This window comes from Melanostigma gelatinosum (genome assembly GCF_949748355.1).
Source record: "Melanostigma gelatinosum genome assembly, chromosome: 19".
NCBI lineage: Eukaryota > Metazoa > Chordata > Actinopteri > Perciformes > Zoarcidae > Melanostigma > Melanostigma gelatinosum.
The window spans coordinates 14,738,134-14,756,607 of record NC_136652.1 but is presented as its reverse complement, the minus strand read 5'-3'; the positions used below and the strand labels follow the sequence as shown (position 1 = coordinate 14,756,607).

At 44.1% G+C, this 18,474-nt stretch overlaps 2 protein-coding genes across 5 annotated transcripts in view; both read right to left on the bottom strand.

Annotated features, from left to right (window-relative positions):
* usta (uronyl 2-sulfotransferase a) overlaps positions 1-4,610 on the bottom strand; it is a 49,230-nt gene extending 44,620 nt beyond the window's left edge. The window contains exon 1 of the mRNA XM_079290975.1: positions 4,190-4,610. Within this exon, the coding sequence (XP_079147101.1) occupies positions 4,190-4,421 (232 nt within the window). The 5' untranslated portion in view covers positions 4,422-4,610. The remainder of the gene's footprint in view (positions 1-4,189) is intronic.
* A 2,125-nt stretch (positions 4,611-6,735) lies between these two features.
* The window catches only part of sash1a (SAM and SH3 domain containing 1a), a 140,809-nt gene continuing 129,070 nt past the window's right edge, over positions 6,736-18,474 (bottom strand). For all 4 annotated transcript variants that reach the window (XM_079290758.1, XM_079290759.1, XM_079290761.1 and 1 more), the window contains 7 exons: positions 18,143-18,312; positions 17,745-17,954; positions 15,778-15,928; positions 15,331-15,459; positions 11,551-12,581; positions 9,852-9,983; positions 6,736-9,516 (listed from right to left, as the gene is read on the bottom strand). In XM_079290758.1, the coding sequence (XP_079146884.1) occupies positions 9,256-9,516; positions 9,852-9,983; positions 11,551-12,581; positions 15,331-15,459; positions 15,778-15,928; positions 17,745-17,954; positions 18,143-18,312 (2,084 nt within the window). In that variant the 3' untranslated portion in view covers positions 6,736-9,255. The remainder of the gene's footprint in view (positions 9,517-9,851; positions 9,984-11,550; positions 12,582-15,330; positions 15,460-15,777; positions 15,929-17,744; positions 17,955-18,142; positions 18,313-18,474) is intronic.

Below are 18,474 nucleotides of genomic sequence, written 5' to 3'. Positions count from 1 at the left end.
TATTGGTCCCACCAGTAGGTCTCGTCGTGTTGCAGAGTTTAAAGTCAAACATGTCACTTGTAATTTGCAACATATAACCCTCACTGTATGTTTGTCTGTGTCTGTATGTCTGAGTCTGTCAGAAGTCAGGTGCAGCGTCTTTATATACATTTAAAGTGGATTTAGCAGCCAAACTAAACTTTATTTGAATTCACGATATAACAGTTTGCTTTCACCACCTCCTGGCCAGCATTGCTGTCTATCAGACAGAAACTGGAAGGAGGACAGATATCCCTGAAGCTTCTTCTGTGTCCACACACATACCAGTCTAATCCCTAACACCGACCTGCAGTCTACAACTCCACCACTTTGCCCGACCAGTTTCTGGCAAGTTACATTCATGTGTGTGAGTGTTTTAAGGTTACAGGGTTCTGTTTCCAAGCAGAGCGATGTTGAGTGAGAGACGCACAGAGTTTGTTCAGTGTTTATGATTTATGGGAACAGTAAGAACGCACAAACACAGCGGAAGACCAGGGGACTTACTCCTTAAAAGTACATTTGTGCACATGAGAGGATTCAGCGCAACTTATGCTGGCTAATCCTGAAAAATCGATTTTAATAACTTGGAAGATTTGATAGAAATGAGAATGATCCTTCTCTCGGTTTTGCTTTCTCGGCTTCAAGGAACTAGTAGAGGATGGCGTGCAATTTCAAAGAGCAGTGAAAGTCATTGTCCCATCAGCACATTCACATTCCCCACCATTACGCCAATACAGAGTCAACTAGTATTGGAAATGTCACTGTAGAGATAGTATGTGGTGTTAATGAATAGAGAGAATGTCAAACACAGGCTTCTGGCAGGGTCCAGCCTTTTGCCAAGTCATTTCATATTTTCTCTTAAATGTTGCATTTTAACCAGAAATGGAGACAGTTGCTTCTGCAGAAGTAGTCCTAAACTGACTACTATCGCTTAATTCAGCCGTTTAGCTGCCCGTTGGTGTCTCCCTGACCTGTGAACAGTCAACAGTCAAGCAGTGGAAGAAGTTGTACACCTTTATGAAAAAAATAATAATTCTATCATGTTTCATTTAGAGACCTTCCAGGTCAGCAAAGTCAAACGTCAAGTGGAATCACTGCCACACAGTCAGGTGTGCATTCACACAAGTGTGTTGCAAGACAGACACATCACTCAAACGGAGGCCTTTCTAGCTGGATTGGTGGAGGTAATATCAGTATGTATATGCGTGTTAGAGAGAGATTAAGAAAGTGTGAAAGAGAGTCCCTGACAGGCTGTTGACCCAGGTCTAAAGGTCTGCACCTTTTAGTTGCTGCAGCTATATGTTGAGTGACACCCTCAAATACCAACCTCCTCGCTGGTGGCCCAAACAAAACAGGGTCTGTTCCCTCTACAGTGCGTCAGACTAAGAGAAACTCACACACGCCTAACGCACACCGGCACAAAATCAACCGACTATTCTCTTTCCCATACACTCCCACATTCCCTTACCCCCACCAGGAATCCTCACCTTCATCGTGGCACAGTGCCGCCAAAAGTAACACAAGTCAACTTAAGGTAAATAAATCAGCTGATCACTGGATGCTTATTAGATGCTGCTCTGCCACAAAAACGGTATACATACATTGGAGGATTATTAATGCTGAATATCCTCTTTAGAAGGAGTTTCCCCTACACCGTTTGCTGGAGTTTGCCTTCAGTTCCTGCCTCACCAGGCAAGCTGTTCCACTCATCGATCTATGACACCGAGACAGAAGCAGTAGATTGAAGACTGAGAGAGACACAGAGTGTGCGTGATTGACATGGATGAGGACGACAGAGAACTGCAGGATATTAAGTTCTTTCCTCCAAACAGTGCCATTTTGCCTCCAGATCGTACGAATACTTCCTCCTTTCTGCCAGATTCTTGATTCTCTCCTATAGAAGCCCATCGATCTATGCTCTCTTCCCTCTCCTTCCCTTCTCCCACCCAACACCCGACTGTTTCAGAATCCACCACAAAAATAATTCTCAAAAGCCAAACAAATCCATCTTGGGAAAACTGAAAAAAGTGTATTACATAATCGCTGAAAATCCAGCTTATCAATTACTTGAGTGTCACGTCTTTCAACTTGCAGCCATCCAACGCTGGAACAAAGCTCTTTCCCCTTACCCCTGCAGCATTGTAATTAAGCAGAGCCTATTACTCACCCAGATCCCAACGGAGGTGCTACAGAATGTTTGTGTCACTGTTACATAAGAACCCCCCCCCCCCACACACACACACACCCTCCTGAAGTCAATAGAGTATAGAGGAGTCAGTGTTTGACAAGGCTCAGACCCTGATGGTCTCTGTGCATTGCTGCAGGGAAGATCACGTCATGCAGGTGGGCCCAGACACACATTCATCCTCTGACAGAGGGATTCCTTCCCCTTATGGTCCACGTGTGTTTGACTGCTGGTGGATTATGGCAGTGGAAATACTATATTTGTGTTTGTTTGCTGGGGCTTGTGTGTGTATGTGTGTGTGTGCGCTAATAGTACACACGCAAGCCTCATCCTGTATGATAAGGCTTTTGAGATCCAGCTGATAACTTAATCGTTGGTGTGTGTGTGTGTGTGTGGGCAGGTTATAGAGCCTTCTCCGAAGCAGAGTGCTCCTCTGTGAGGAAGTTAGCGGAAGAGACATTACAGCTGTCTGCTTTGTGCAATTACTCGAAAATACTTGCATCGACTGCTGCACTTTCTAAATGACATTCAGGCTACAAAGTTTCTTCGGAGGAACAATGCTTGACAGCGTGTTGTGTGTCTATAGTCTGCTCAGGCGATCGAGCTGCATTTTAAAGGAATGTAACACTCTCCAAATAAAGCTATAAAATGGGCTTTTAATTTGGTCTGCACAACATTTTAATGAGATTTTTCATGTGCTGCTGAAAATGTCCGCGTTTATGTGTTGCAACACTGGAGCAAATCAAAGTTACTTTTTGACGGCATCGTGTAAGCGTGTGTGCGTGTGCATGTATGTATGTGTAGTAAAGGAAACATATCTGACCCGTGGGATTAGTGGCTGACTTGGTGAGTGACTTTCATTCTGTTCCAGATGTTTATCACCTCATAAAGGCCTCAAGCCCTCTGTGAGAAATAGGTAGGAACACAACCTCCTTTCACCACACAAACACACACAGCTGCAGCCCAAGCTGGAGCAGTGATATACATGTCGATAAGGAATCACCTCCGTGGAGAGTATCGGCTGGTTGTAAGTCAGTAGAGCAACGGTACAACACACAAGCACAAACTTCCGTTTTTGACTCTCGATAGAGCTTCTCTACATGACAGACATGGAGAAGGGACTGTAAAGCACTTTCTTCAAGCTACCACCCAGTATAGCATGACATACTGACAGTGACATAGCAGTGCCATGTCTAAACGAAAACAGATTTGTAAACGTGGTTCCCCTCAGGACGAAATATTTGAAATTGGAAACATATCTCGTAATATGAAAACAGTTGGCAACTTCTATCTTAGAACGAACAACACCACCCCTTCGCTTGATCAATTGTAGAAAAGTCGAGCCAAAGTCATGGCACGCTTGGCTGTCTCAAAACAGCAGCAAACATCTCGTGGCTGGATACACTATCACTCTTGTTCCACCGGTGCCAGTCGTGCGTAAGGAGCGCCGTGAGGCTGGAGCGCGTCAGCTGGCTGTTACAAGAAGAGGTGTCAGTCACCAGCCAGGTACAGTATGACTCTTTTACAGCTGAGTTATTTCATGTTACCAAAATAGATCACAATCTGGCCCCGACAAGTCCGAACTGATGTTCAAATGGTGCGAAGGAGAACGCATTCCTCGGGTTTTGGTCTGAATTAATTGAACTTGGGAGGAGGGGGGGGGTCCATCAGTCTGCAGTAACTTCACAAAGAGCCACTTTGGTGGTTTAAATATGATGAGAGGACATCAAGACAACTGCTCTGAGGTGAATGGGGTCGAAGGGGAGACTCCGTGACCTCCGGTGCATTTCATGAAAGAGACTTTTGCCCAGCGGTGAACGAGAGGTGCGAGCCTCAATGATTCTCTTTTGCATTTTTTTTGGATAAACTTTCCGTTACATACCGAATCAAAGCAGGTCTTCTAGACGGGCAGTGCAACTCCCGTTCAAAGGAATCTCTTTGATGATGACGCGCTTCAGCCAGCAGAGGAAAACAAAAAGTTCTTACCGAGATACTGTCGGATGTCCAGCAGAATTTTAGGGGGTCCACCGTTCAGCTGGTAAAAAAGAGAGCCGAAACAGAAGAGGAACAGCGTAGCCATGCAGAAACCATAACCTCGCAAGGAAAATCGCAACGGTATGGCAGAGAGTAAGCTGTACTTTCTGTTGTTTCGCTCTCTAACGTGGTTGGGAGTCTGGTGGTTGCTGTGAAGGGGACTGCTGCTGAAATTCTTCATCATCTCCTCCTCACAAAGCGCCGTGGAAAGTCACCCATCCGCATGTGGAAAGTGAAACTTGTCGCTTTGAGACCATTTGAGGCGGACGCCCAGTTATTTTGGAGACGCGCAGGCACACAGCTCTCCTCCACTGCCGCAGCCACGGGGTTGTTTTTTTTTTTTTTGCGCACAACGTTTCGCTCTCGCTCTCGCTCGGCCCCTCTCGTTTGCGCTCGTTGGATGAGTGCTCCTTCCTTCCGTCCTTCCAGCAGAGTTAAGGGTCCATCCTTCTGCTCGGAGTCTTTTGGGTGTCAGATTACTGAACGTGGAAAGAGGGAAAACTTCCACCTCATACATGATTTGGTTTGGAGCGCAGTGCGTAAAACAGCGTCACCCAGTGTTCGGGGAGAGAGTGGGCCGTACAAGCAGTCGGTAAGCTTTCAATGGAACGAGCTGGATTCGGAAACAGAGACCTGACTGTGGAAAGAGAAGCTAGGTGTGAATTTACTATTTTAATTGCAGTAGGTATGAGAGAGAATTGGCCTTATCCAGTACAAACGAGTTGATAATAAAGGTCTATAGAACTTTATTAATGTTTTTTTTAGATTGCATATGACATTGAAATGCCATCAGACAAAACCCTCATCCTTAATAGAAACATCAAAGAGACTTAAGACCGGTGTAAAGTGGTTATTAATCATAAAATGTCTGCGCTATCAAGGGTGAAGATGTTTGAGGTGTGTTGAAAAGATGCTGCTCACTTCATGTGCAGCAGTGTGTGTGTGTGTTTTAAACTTTCTCTTTCCCTTGAGCCCAGCTGTAAGGACTTCACACTGAGCAATATATCTCTACACAGCAGGGCCAACACCCACCATTAGACTACACCTGCACTTCGGAGGCGACAACAGTGATTCAGCACACTAACTACCTCCACAAGAGGCTCGTGTGCTTTCACTGGTGACAGTTGCAGGTGTCAAGGGAGCGACAGCGGCTGTAGGCAACAATTTGTCTTGAAAGACAAACGGTAATAAAGAAGAGCACAATCATTTTGTTGACGGCCCGCTGGCTTGTCTTTTCCACAGGTAAATTAATTGTGAATTGGGCATTACTGTATTTTGCAAGCTAGGCACAATACGTGTGAATCCATTATGGGTTTATTGCCCAATCTCGCCTGCAGCACAGCAGTTTATTACACAGAACAGTATGGATATCCGTAAGGTCACTGCTGCAAATCAGGTTTAGTCTAATCAGCACAACTGGCTATAGGGTTTCAACCAAATCATTTCTGGTGGTGTGTTATTTTCTTTTGGAATGTGGAAGAAGTTAATGGAGAAAACACACACACACACAAACTCCAACATTTAAAATGTAATAAGCCCAGATGTGACATACAGCTTTCAGCCGTTTAATCAGTACCTTGATTCAACAGAAGTTTGTCAAATTAAACAGATATTAGGTTTACAGCGTCTACCACCTGTGATGACTCAAGGTGTTGAGAATTTCACAAGGATCTATAAAAGTATGATCACAGTTCACTGGCGAGGAATCTTTGGCATCATATTGCCTATTCTCACTATATTCATCCACCGTCATGATGAAGTATGCTTTTGATCCAGATATAGAAAGGAAAAGATCAAGACTCTCGGATTCATTGAAGGAATTTTAAAATAAAATCCAAAAAGAAAAAAATCTTTGCTGTGAAATATTGTGATCCCACAGCAGAATTTGGGGGAATTATCACCAGAGACGGTATGCAGACACAGATGCAGCAATGCATGAACTCTGCAGAGGAAAGTGGTTCAGAATAATGGGAAGCAACACAAGCCCAGACAGTCTTCGCCGCAATGAGGTCTCGTCTTTACTCCTGAGACATTTTAAATTGGAAGAGCAATTGTATCTGTGGAGCAGTTAGCTTCGTGAACTGGAAGCTAACTGCTCATTACAGCGGCGTGAAAGACAATTATTGCACAGTGACTCCTCTCCTAACAGGCACGAGCAACAAGCCAAGCAAGATACGCAACACTGGTTTTGAACAGGAAATGCTTCTTCTGTTGTGTCATCTTCCACTCATAAGAATGCCAAACACCTGCTCAGACAGAAGTTATCCAAGTCAAATCTCAGATGCAGTCTTTTGGGATAACATTTGATCAAATTGGGGTACATGGTCTGGTGTGTACCTATTTGGGGCTTCTTGACATGAATAAGAATGGAAAATCTCTGCGTGGTTTCATTGACAACAGCTGCACAGCAACAACAATTGATGAAAACAGCAACTAGGGCATAATCACACTTTTCCATTACATCGTGTGCGTGCGTATAGTGAGAATCAGAAGATCAGTGTATGGCAAGAAACAGTCTTTATTATATTTCAGAATGACAAATAGTTATGGACATTACTTTTGTTGTTTCAATACACGAGCGGTTCTGTATGGACAATCATTAGGTGGATGAAAACCAAAATAAAATAATTTGTACACATATTTTACAATACAGAGTGTAGTTCCTCACTGGCTAAAGCAATATGCATTATGCAGGAAGGTATTGCTATTCATATAGTACAGCTAATTACAATTGATATGAAAAAAAAGCAAAAATAAGTTATTTAAATATCAATTACATATACAGAATGTGCAACTTCTGCTAAGCATTTCGTATATGTAATTAATCATTTCTTTTTTCTATAAGACTGCAAAAAACGAACTGGAAGTGAGTAACTGGAACAGTTTAACCCGTGAATGGTTATCAAACTTGGCATTGGGAACTCAATACTATAATAAAATACCAGCAAAACCCACTGAAACCCTTTTACAATACCTGACAACAAATGTCCATTGATGGACCTGCGAACAAAGTGTAGCCAATTCCAAAAACAGCTAGATTTACCCTCTAAAGTGCATTTACAGTGTCAGTCTTTACAAAACATCTTCTTGGGTCTTTTACTCGCACCACTTTTGATTGAAGAGAGAAAAGGCATAAAACATTTACATATCAAGTGCCCACTGCAAAAAAAAAAGAAAGAAAAAACATCCTCTAATTTTAGCGATAACACTTGGGTCAATTTTTTTTATATGAACACCATGGAATAAGTCTCTAGTTCAGTTCTGACTCGATAGAACTTTACTGTTAGAAATAAGAGAGGAAACAAATACAAAAGTTGGCTTCATTTCATGCAGAGTGCGCGAATGAAAGCAATGAGTTTCCGGCTGTTTGCGGTTCCGTTTTTAGCCCAACGTGTTTGTAACAGGCTGACCCGACGCAGTGTTTCCCTGATTTACTATTTCGTGTCATTGTGTAAGCTGACCTCCGAGGTCAGCTTTTCACCTGATACACCTGTTCTTACCAGCCATCCTCAGTGTGTTTGAGAAAACTCCAATTAACAACTTTAGATCGGCATTGATTAAATAGCTACAGTATAATGTGTTTAAAAAGTCCCAAGCAGCTTATTATTCAGCTATAAATCCAATTCCTCAAACCAACTGTAACCAAAGTGTAGCCGGTCCTATACATTCCAGATGTGACAGGCCAGATGTCAGCTATCTTTGGAACATTTCTATTTTCTCCTCCGTCCCTTGTCCCACAACCCTCTCTGCATGTAAAATGTACACTGACTGTTAACAGGGATGTTAAACACAGGACGACGTCTGTGTGCGTTTCCTGTTGTTTTGTGGTTTTATCATCGGAGCTTCACAAGTATAGACACCACAATCCACCAGAGTCATGTGTTGTGGTCCACATCCATGTGTGAGGTTGAAATAAGCTGGCTGAGTGTTTGTGTTCATATTTCTCACACACACACACATTCAGAACAACAAGGCTTGCACCTTGAGCACAGTTCAGCCCATAATATACACGTTTTACTTGATTAAACTATTCTTTCGTAATGGTAAGGCAACTTAAAATGTGCTTGGATACACTGGGAATGTATTGTTTCTGTGCAAGCTGATCGTTATTACTTGAGTGAAAACAGAGCTTTCTGTGAGACTTGTATTTGTATCGGCGCAGGGTGTGCATCCAAGATATGCAGTGAAATAGGACATACAGTATAATGTGAAATATAAAGGTGTGATGTCAGCTGTTTCAGCTTAGAAATGACTGAGAGCTGGCCTCCAAATAAGGCAGCAACATTTTACTTTTTTTACATATAAATCATTTTAAAATGAAGATATGCATAATGCTATAATACAGAAACATCATACAAAATAAGCCATCTAAAAACCGCCAATTATTCATAGTTCGGTGTATGTATTAAGCTGATTAAAAAGTCCAGATATTAAGTGGATTCTGTCATCGTCGTTATGAACCTATTAGTGGGAATGAACCGCTTAATGAGGAGTAAATCACTTTGGCTGAGCTACTTCCTTTAATAAAGACCCTCTGATAATGTTGCCTTGCCACAAAAAGATGAAAATCAAGCACTTATGAAATATGCAGGAAGCAAACCGTCCGTTCTGTATTTAAAAACCATCCATCCTACAAAAGAGTGTGCTATCGTCCTTCAAGGCAGATCCAAGTCTTTGTTTGAAGACTTTGGGGGCGTCTTCAGAATGGAAGCCATCCCAGTGAGTCTACAGTCCTTTTTCTTTCTAAGAAGGCATCTGATATCTTGTCTTGGCTGTTTGGGAAAAAAACTCCTCAATGCCGTAAACATTTGAGAAAAGACAAGAGCGATAAAGAGAGAAAATCAGAGAGCGGGGGCTCACTTTAAGTCTTTTGACACATGCGAGACAGGAAGTACTGTAGTGCTGTGGTCACTCGTTGGATTCCTGTGGCCAATTAGTCTTTGGCCACCTACCTAAATGAGATGGTGCTGACCAGTGAGTCGATACCTGTTCTTTTTTATACGATTCCACCAACACGGTTAGGACTGCGCCACTCTGTGCGAGCCGACCAATCGCGCCTCGCTGACCAGCCGGCGAGCGTGTCTCTCGTCCCGCACCCCCGCGTCCCACGCGGCGCTCTCCGTTAACGAGGCCACGCGACTCAGCGTGTCGACTCCTGCCGCCGCCAGAGATGTGGCGTACATTGGAAGGCCGATGGAGGTGAGCCAATCGGAGACTGTGTTGATGTTACCCGAGGGCAGAGGCTTCCGGCACATCTCTGTCAAACCTCCGGAAGGAATCTGAGTTACAAAATGGGGCGAAAAGGCATTCGTTACAGTGGCTACGATGGAGATGTCACATTACGGGATATACAGATATATATATATATACTTTATTTTGTATTTTTTTGCCAAATCACATAAAGTTATCTGGTAGAAATAGACTGAATTAAGTCTTGAGTTTTAGCCTACTTACAACAATAATACAGAGTACAGGGAAATTACTGCCTCACAACTGGCCTCTCCAGGACAGCCTAACGAAGTGTTTATCTGCTCTGGAATTCCCAAAACAAACCAGCTCAAACATTGTCGCCATTGATATGGAGTTGTCAGGAAAATCAGTGGTGTTGCCTTACAGCCATGCGGTGTTGTTTACGCAGCTCTTTGACTCGGAGCTGGTCCATGGTGGAGGCCACGTCCTTGACAGGCTGCCCCAAGTCTTCAGAGTAACGCTGCACAAGCGGCTGGGGGATGCCACACCGGCCATGCTGGAGGAGAAGAGAAGAGAGACATTCCACGTAACCATACTGGAAGAGAAATACATTTAAAACCACAGAAGTAATCAAGTCTACGTTTTCAATGAAGAGGATATTGCGTCGACATTTTTAAGCACCAGAAGGCAGTGGATAGACAACCAGAGAGGGGCAACGTGAAGTGGGCTGACATAAGAGGATCATTTTGACTTATTACAGTCATTATCAAGACAGAGATCTCTGGTTGTTCATGAATGAATGAATAAAGCAGGCTAATGGCGTCAAATTACTTCTAAAAGGAATCAGAGAAACATGAAACAACACACAGATTAAGACACTATACTTGTATTCAGGTCCGTTCCGGCTTCTGCACAACACATTATCAACACCATAATCTCTATTTTTACTGACACTAAAAAGTACAGCTAGTTTATGTTTTGTATGCCTATTTCTGCGATTAACATTGAGCTGAATCTTGTCTTGCACTAATACGTGGAAGCATATTTTACGAGCAGCAACTATGCGAGGGATAAAACGGAGAGCTCTGCTGAACGTTTGAAACATGTTTTCTTGTTCTTTCTCTCTCTCCGTGTCGACACCCAGACGGATGGCAGGTTTCCAGCCAGGCCTGGTTTTGGTTGGTCAAAACTGGATCAAAGGGTGGGTGGAGGAACTGCTCTCTTTGGAGAGACAGATGGAGAGCAGGTCATAGTCGGGGCCCGGACGCCTTTATGTTACCAACAATGAACACGTTTCAAGATAGTACAGTCATTTGAGTTTCTCTTGTCATGCTCAGGGCTGGATATTGTTCCTAAGAACATCCGAGCCAATATGATATCTGAGATTTGGTGTCTTTACCACGTGCCGCTTTTTTGACAGCTTCATTTTATGTTTTTTTCTAACTCATAAGTCTGCCGAGCTGTGCTGCGGTCTAACGCATGATTTCTCGCCTCATCTCTCGATGCCTTTCAGTGCTCGTTGTTTTCCTGCCAGTGTCGGGGGCTCCGGCATGTTAAAGGGGCCCAGCCTGGGGTCTGGCTGGCAAGTAGCAGAGTGTTTTATAAACCCGTCTGCCTTCAGTAAGATTGAGCCCATAAACTTAACAGTCTGAACCGCATCATAGTGAGACCGAGTCCAAAGTCTTTCCCTCAGCTCCAGGAAGCTTATTTACTTTTGTGAATACACACTCGACCTCGCTCACAAATGCATACAAACCCGCCCACAAACGTCAGACTCCATTAGTCTCTATTTTTAAACTAAATGAGTTCCAAAGCAAAACGCTGGTGTTGTTTGACTTAATCATTCCAAGCTGCAGTCAAATTATGACTGAGTTAAGCAAGGCATGTTACGACGCTAAACTAAAAGGGCCCGACGCCAGACCAGTATAGCCCACAGCTGTTTTGGAGCCCCATTTTCACATAACCATAGAATTATGACTTAATCCGATTTTGTTATGTATTGGCTATGATGGGGTTTTTCATAGAATTCCTCACCTCATCTCTATTCCTCAGTGTGTGTATGTTGATTTCAATGATCAGCGATTTTTCTTATCTCCCGTTTAGATTAATGACACTTTGCTAACCTTGTCAGAATAGGGCTCCTCCGTAAGATCGATGCCCTCGGCCTCCAGCCGTTGTTCCAGGAGGGTTAGCAGGTCAGGACTCATCTTGGCATGGGACACCTTCCTTGCAACAGCCACCTTGCCCCCTCGATCTGAGAACCACGGAGGCTGCACTGCTGGTAGAGTGCCTGACTCCTCGCCCATGGATGAGGCGGATGAGGTGGATGAGGCGGCAGAGGGGCTGGCGGGGGTGCTCGGGGTCTTGGCAGGCAGAGCCGGGGCACCGTAGCTGGGGCTGCGAATTGTAGGGCTACTGGGATGAGAGCGGGTGAGGGAGTGGGTAGGAGAGGCAACAGGTGATGGCGTGAAAGGCAGGGAGAGAGGGGAGTGACGCAGGCCGTTGGCTAGTCTTTCCTTTGACTTCTTAGCAGGAACGGGAGGAGGGACTGGAGGCTTTTTGGAGTGAGTCCGGATGACCCTCTCCCCACTTGCATTAGAATCAGGGGGACTTGAAGAAGGACTGGAGAGGAGCTCGGCAGGGTTGGAGGACTGGGTGGTATGACAAGAGGGGCGGAGAGGCAGCTGGGAGGGCACGGGTGGTCTGTTGGCCCTTCCTTTTGGGCTTACTGTTGGAGTCCCATCCTGAGCTGGGGAACCATGATCTCTAAAGACCTTGGTGGGACTACTGTTGCCTGATTTGGGTCCTTCCTTGGTGAGTTTAAGCGCCACACCTAGATCCTTCCGCTCGAAGTTCTGCTCCCAGTGCAGATCTCCCAGAGAGTGGGAGCGTTTCCAGGGTCCAGTGGGCTGTGGGAGTCCGTCCAGGTCCTCACAGCTGCGACTGGCTGGGATGGGGGACCGTCTTTGGGCTTTGCGCAGACCAAGTAGGTTGAAGCCCTTCAGGGAGGGTTTGATGAAGAAGCTCTTTGGGAACTTTGTGCGCTGGTTCTTGCCGTGCTGTTGCAGAGCCTCTGTTGAAAGGGTCATGGGCAGTGTTGGGTAGTCGGGAGACTGGAGGCCTGCTGAAGAACGGGAAGCCTTTCTGCTCTTACCTGCAAAATGAAGACATTTATCCTCTTTTAGCAATAACATGAAGACAAATTCTCACTTTTTCCCCCCCTCATTTGTGAAACTGCTAACAGGGAACATGTCATTTCTCAGCTCGCTACATCCTTCAAAAATCAGATCCATATTAATAAACTGCATATGACTCAGCAGTACTATGTTGCTGCCTTGCGTCCACACTATTTTCCTGTATTTATGGTGGAGATCATGTATGTTTACAGGAAAACATGCTAACATGAGTTCAGTCATTTGGAAAAACTACTCATAAGAATCATATGTCCTTATTGTTTAAGGCTCATCTGTAAACCACAGTCAAAAGCAGAGAAATGATTATAAAGAAGGAGGTTGAGTGCCAATGGGATAAGATTAAGCTTTTTGAATTATGACAGAACTGGCTGATTTGTTGTTTGCATAGCAGCAATCCCAAAATAAAGATATCTGGACGGGTAATTCGGAAACTTTGGAACAAAAGCAACTTACCATCTATCCTCTGGCTTACAGAGCTAAATGGATGGATGAAATGGATGGGTGCCACGTAGTGCGGCTTGCCAACGAGTGTAAACGGTGGGATGACAGAAAGCTGTTCAGTCGATGGAATGTTATAAAATATCTTAATGATTCCCAGAAAATGTCTACCCAAGTTGTCAGCACTTCACGTTACAGCTCGGTAATAACATGGTCAGGTAATAGTTATGTAATAAACGGGTAACAATGTAGTAACAGCTTGGTATCAACAATGGGTGTATCTGGGTAATACTAGACTGAAAGTTAAGTCAGTTTACAGGGGGCCAAAAACAAAGGTTAATAAGGGTGAAACACATTTAAAATCAGGAGAATTACATAATTATGCTGACTGTCCAATAAAAGCATTCTAAATACATTTTTCAATGACTCCCGTTTCGTTGATGCATTCAAGGATTGTACAGCAACATCGTCAGTGTCTACTATGATGCGTTTTATATGCTGAAATATAACAGTATGTGGACTATAAAAAATGATTTGACCAAACTGATCAAAATATTAAAAGAAAATCAATGAATTGTTTATATTAAAATAAGAGTAACAGTAAATTGATTTAACATGCACGTGGAAATGATGATTGAAAGTTTGATAGATTGCAGAATACATTTGATGATGTGAGGAAGAATTACTACATCTAGTTACAGGGAAACTGATCAGACATGTATGTGAATAAAAGAAGGTCATTTAATTAAAAGAGCATACATTCAGGGTTCTACGGTGACTTTTTATTCCCCAAAAGGAGAACGTTTGAAAGACGGTCTGCAGTATGATTTGAGTTCATTGAAATTGAAATCAAACGTTTTCCTTTGCCAATTCTCTAGACTTATAAATATTCAGAGAAATCCATGAACATACAGCACTATTTTAATGTTTGATGAGTTTTTACAGGAAGGAGAACTGTGGAACACTGAAACTGCAAGAAGAAATGTACAATGTTCACTAAATGTTATGCAGCTGGTTTGTGAACAGCGTTTAGTGGCATGGAAGGAGAAACGGACAGAAAAAAGGCGAAACATAAAAAGAAACAAGCAAGCAGCATCAGAGTCCTTTTTTTTTTAAAGAAGTGGCTTTTATTCCACAACCTAAATCTCTATTGAGGCAGATTGTTACTGTTGAAACCTGAATGACACACACACGCACACACACACACACACACGAAAGGCAACCCCAGTAGTTACACTGGAACCGAACAGATAAAGAGAGAAGACGGGGTTTGACAAAGCTGTGGTTGATGAGTTATGGAGCTGTTAAAAAGCATGCACTGTGTGGAATAAAGAAAGCACACACTCGTATGCAGGAGAATAGAGCCATTTCAAAAAATATAACCTCAATCTCACATATTACACTTCAATAAACTTCTATAATCAGAACTCTCTTACAATCTATGCTCTGCTATTTAAAAAATATTATAATATATATCTTTTTTGAGGCACATCTTCTGGTTGTTTGTGCAATACAGTCACTGAAAACAAGTAAAGTGACACATTGAGATGATACGAGGACAAGAGATTGAAATGGCAGCTGTCATCTGTTACCTGACTAGTGCATTGTTTTCAAACCTTATCAGCCTGAAGAATCACCACTGCAAAAAACAACAACATTTATTGACATGCTACTCTGCAAGCTATTTTCCGATATTAAAAAACACTTAACAGAAATACTCTTTGCGCCCATAATCATCCTCCCGGTATTCTTTCACCAGCCTCGCATCCACCGGCCGCAGAGCTGGAAATCTGAGTCCATGACTGGGCAGTGAGTTTGTTCTCATCACAACAGTTCTGTGCAAGGATCTCTCCCTCCGTCCTCCCAGCATTGTGGCGTGGACTAGGCTTAGTGGTCTTGGACCTGGCTCCCTCTCAGTAACAATTGGACTTTGGCACTGATGACACATAATGCCTACAAGATGGAAAGAGGGGTGAAGAAAGTGGCGTGAAAGGATAGTTCAAAGTTCATAGAGTATGAGGTGATAAGCGGGATCAGTCTCTAGAGCGCCCATACGAGAAGGGAAAAAGGTGAGGTTTGAGAGGGAGATATGGCAGCAAAAAGGAGCTTTTTGATTGGAGGGCGCTGGTCCAGAGGAGTGAGATGGGCGAGGTGTTGCAGAAGTGGCAAGAGACAGAGCAGAGGCGCAGGACCACAGAGGGAAAAGGCGAAGGAGGACTAGGTCTTAGCCTTGGATCTTGGCGGTCTGGACTAAAGCAAAGCTATCATTACCATTCTCCAGGTTCTCATTGCTCTCGTAGCACCCAGAGTCTCGCGGGGAGTCTCCCACCAGGCCCAGACCCTCAGACAGCAGCTTCTCCTGGGAGCCCGACAGGCCGCCACGCTCTGGATCACTGCTGCCTGAAAATACAAAAGAGACACAGAAAGAAGCAACATTGTGAAATACAGGGAGCGCTTTCGTACTTAGGAATGACAACTCCAGGTATGTAGAGCTGCATGCTTTGAGTTGGCAACTTGTTTAAGTACACATGATACACAGGGACGCATTCATGGGTTCCGCCAACACTAGGATGTTAAATCCAGGTCTTCCACTGCTCATAGAAATGAAGATGATACATCTTTAACAGCCAAGGAGTTTTCAGTGAGTTAGAACTATCACACGAGTGTGTTCTCACACATCTCCAAAACATGTTTCGGTGTTTTTTTTTTACTACTTACTGTCGTACTCCTGTAGCAGCTCTACAGCAGTGAGCAGCACGGCTCTGTGCTGAGGATCTGTGATGTTCAGCTCGTCCAGGTCCTCCTCTTCCAACAACTTAAACGTGTCCAGGTCCTCGTAGCCGTTGAACAGGAAAGTGGGCATGTGCTCCTGCATGACAGAAACGCCGCGTCTGAGTTTAAAGTTTCTTTTGAGGAGCTTAGAATGTTGAGTTTTCTGACGAGTGAGGAAAAAAATGCACTTTGGATCTGAGTCACGGGACCAAGTAACAAAAACTTAAATACATAAAATACAAACACGTAGGTGGGGTAAGGCGAAAAAAAACAAACAAGAGTAGGCGACATACTTGTTTGTCATCTGCTCATAATTCCCCATTCATGCTGTGTATTTTTTAAATCGCCAGTGAGCCAAATCTAAACTGCCATTTAGAGTTTTAGATGGCCTGTAATCACTTAAAGCCGTCGCTAATTTAGCTATGACTGCATCACCTATCAACACTCATTAATATGGCATCAACCGTGTCCTGTCGACAGACATGCAAAAGTGAGTTATAGTAACGCTAGCGAGGACGCCAAACCAATCAAGGAACAGCGCAGAGCTCGCGGCCACAATCCCGAGCTGTTCAAGCGCCGATCAAACTGCCAGGACTTGAAAGGGAAACCCCCGCCAACGCAATGTGGTAACAAGAGCCAAAAGGTGGAGACAATTACATCAAAGTGTTCCTCAACCACAGGAGACAAAGTTTTACACACTAACACAAACAAAATCAAAGCTAGCCACCCGAACCACCATGTTACCTGGGAGGGTGCAGGCAGCGGCTGCTTCTACTTATTGCTGGGCTGCATGTTTGTGCGACACACGCACTTTGTTGGACGAACACATAGACTGTGTGTCACCAGCGAGACCATCAATTACAACGGTGGAGTCCACATAGAGAACTCTGAGTCCCTGTTCTATACCTGCTGGATGATGCTGGACTAAATAAAGGACCACCAACCAACACAAACACAGGCCTCTCCCTCGCAGCATCTTTTGTCTTGTTGGCCCGTCGAAAAAAACTGAAACATGTTTCAAATCCAAAGACGTCTTTGGCAGATACACCAAAAGTTGCAGGGTTGTTGAGATTCACACTTCATGGCACTGCTGATGTGCGTTCCAAATGTTGACTTGCCAGTTTAACCAAATGTTACTAATCATTTCCAAAAGTACACATCAACAGTATTCTTACTCTTTTCATCTGTAGCAGCACAATCATAACTCATCATCAGCACAAATCAAGGAAAAGTGAACTTAAAATATCTGGCACACTGACCGCAAACTCTATGTTGTGCAAGTGTTTCGTCTAACTCGCCCACTCCAGGAATCTGGTGGTGACTAATAAAGTGGACACGAGTTCCCTGATGCACTTGCAACACCCAGACTCACAGCTCATGGAGCCTGTGCTTTAAAATGAACAACGCTCTCTGGATCTTTAGGGGGAGACTTGGCCGTTAGGCTGGCCAACAGATAAAACACGCAACCCACAAAGTCTTTTTCTCTGTTTTGGGGGGAAGTGAGGCCTGCTGGCTACCGGAGTGGGAGGAGATGATATCAAGCTCACAGCGACGTGTAGGTGTTGATGAGAGATGAGTTGTTTGTTGGGGCGTGGCCGTGAGAATGTGGGCGTTAATGTTTATGCATCAGTGTCAGATCAAACATCCCAAGCCGTGCAGCCTGTAATTGCCGACACTGTATTTATCTCTGCTCGTCTGCAAATGTGTTTTCAAGATATTTGGCTCAAACTATATTTTAATTTACTTCTTAAGATTGGTTTTCTGCTATTTAGGTGCCAGATGGGTGTACTTTCCCAGGTTGGACAATTCACTGTAAAGTTGAAATAATAAACTAAATCAGTGCAGGTAAAACATACTAAACTTTACTGCCACTGAAAACTGATGTGTGATCGTCAATGCTGCCAATACTGTACTTTGAGGTTGATGCGATCCAGCAGGTCCTCCACCGATGTGGGTTTGGGTGGTCGGCCCTTCCTCCTCCTCCTCACGGGCCTCTTGGGCTTCTCCTCTTCCTCACTCAGCACGTCCACATAGATGAACTTGAAGGTGCCCACTTTGTTGTTCAGCAGGCCCATCCACGTTCCCATGGGAGGCTTACTGATGATGTCAATCACATCGCCGCGCTGGAGAATCGCAGTGAGAAAAAACAAATCAGAAAGAATGACTCAACTTCTGCATTTATAGGTGACTGTTGATTGTTCAGACCGGCTTGGAAATACTGAACAGAAAATAAAAAGAGTGACAGCCACAGCTCTACATCCATGCATTCCAGTCTGTGCTGTCATTTCCATGTCCCGGAGTGTGTTTTCACCTTCAGTTTGAGGGAGTCCGAGTCGTAGGGGCTGGGGGTGAAGTCTGTGTGGACTCTGGCTCGGCCACAGAACGGCCCTCTATAAGGCGGCTCTTCGTCGTCGCCATCCTCAGACTTCACGCTTTCTCTGTTACTGGCTGACGAGTCAGTGGTGCTCACTGTCTGACCACCTTGACACAAACAGATTTATATAAGCTTTCACGATGACTGGTCGCTGTATAATAAGATGCAAGTAGCTTTACATTTTAAGTTAACCATTCAGACTACATTGATTTTGTTTTGTCAACCTCTTATTTGTGTGTCTGCAGTGAGAGGAAAACGTGAGCTCCTAA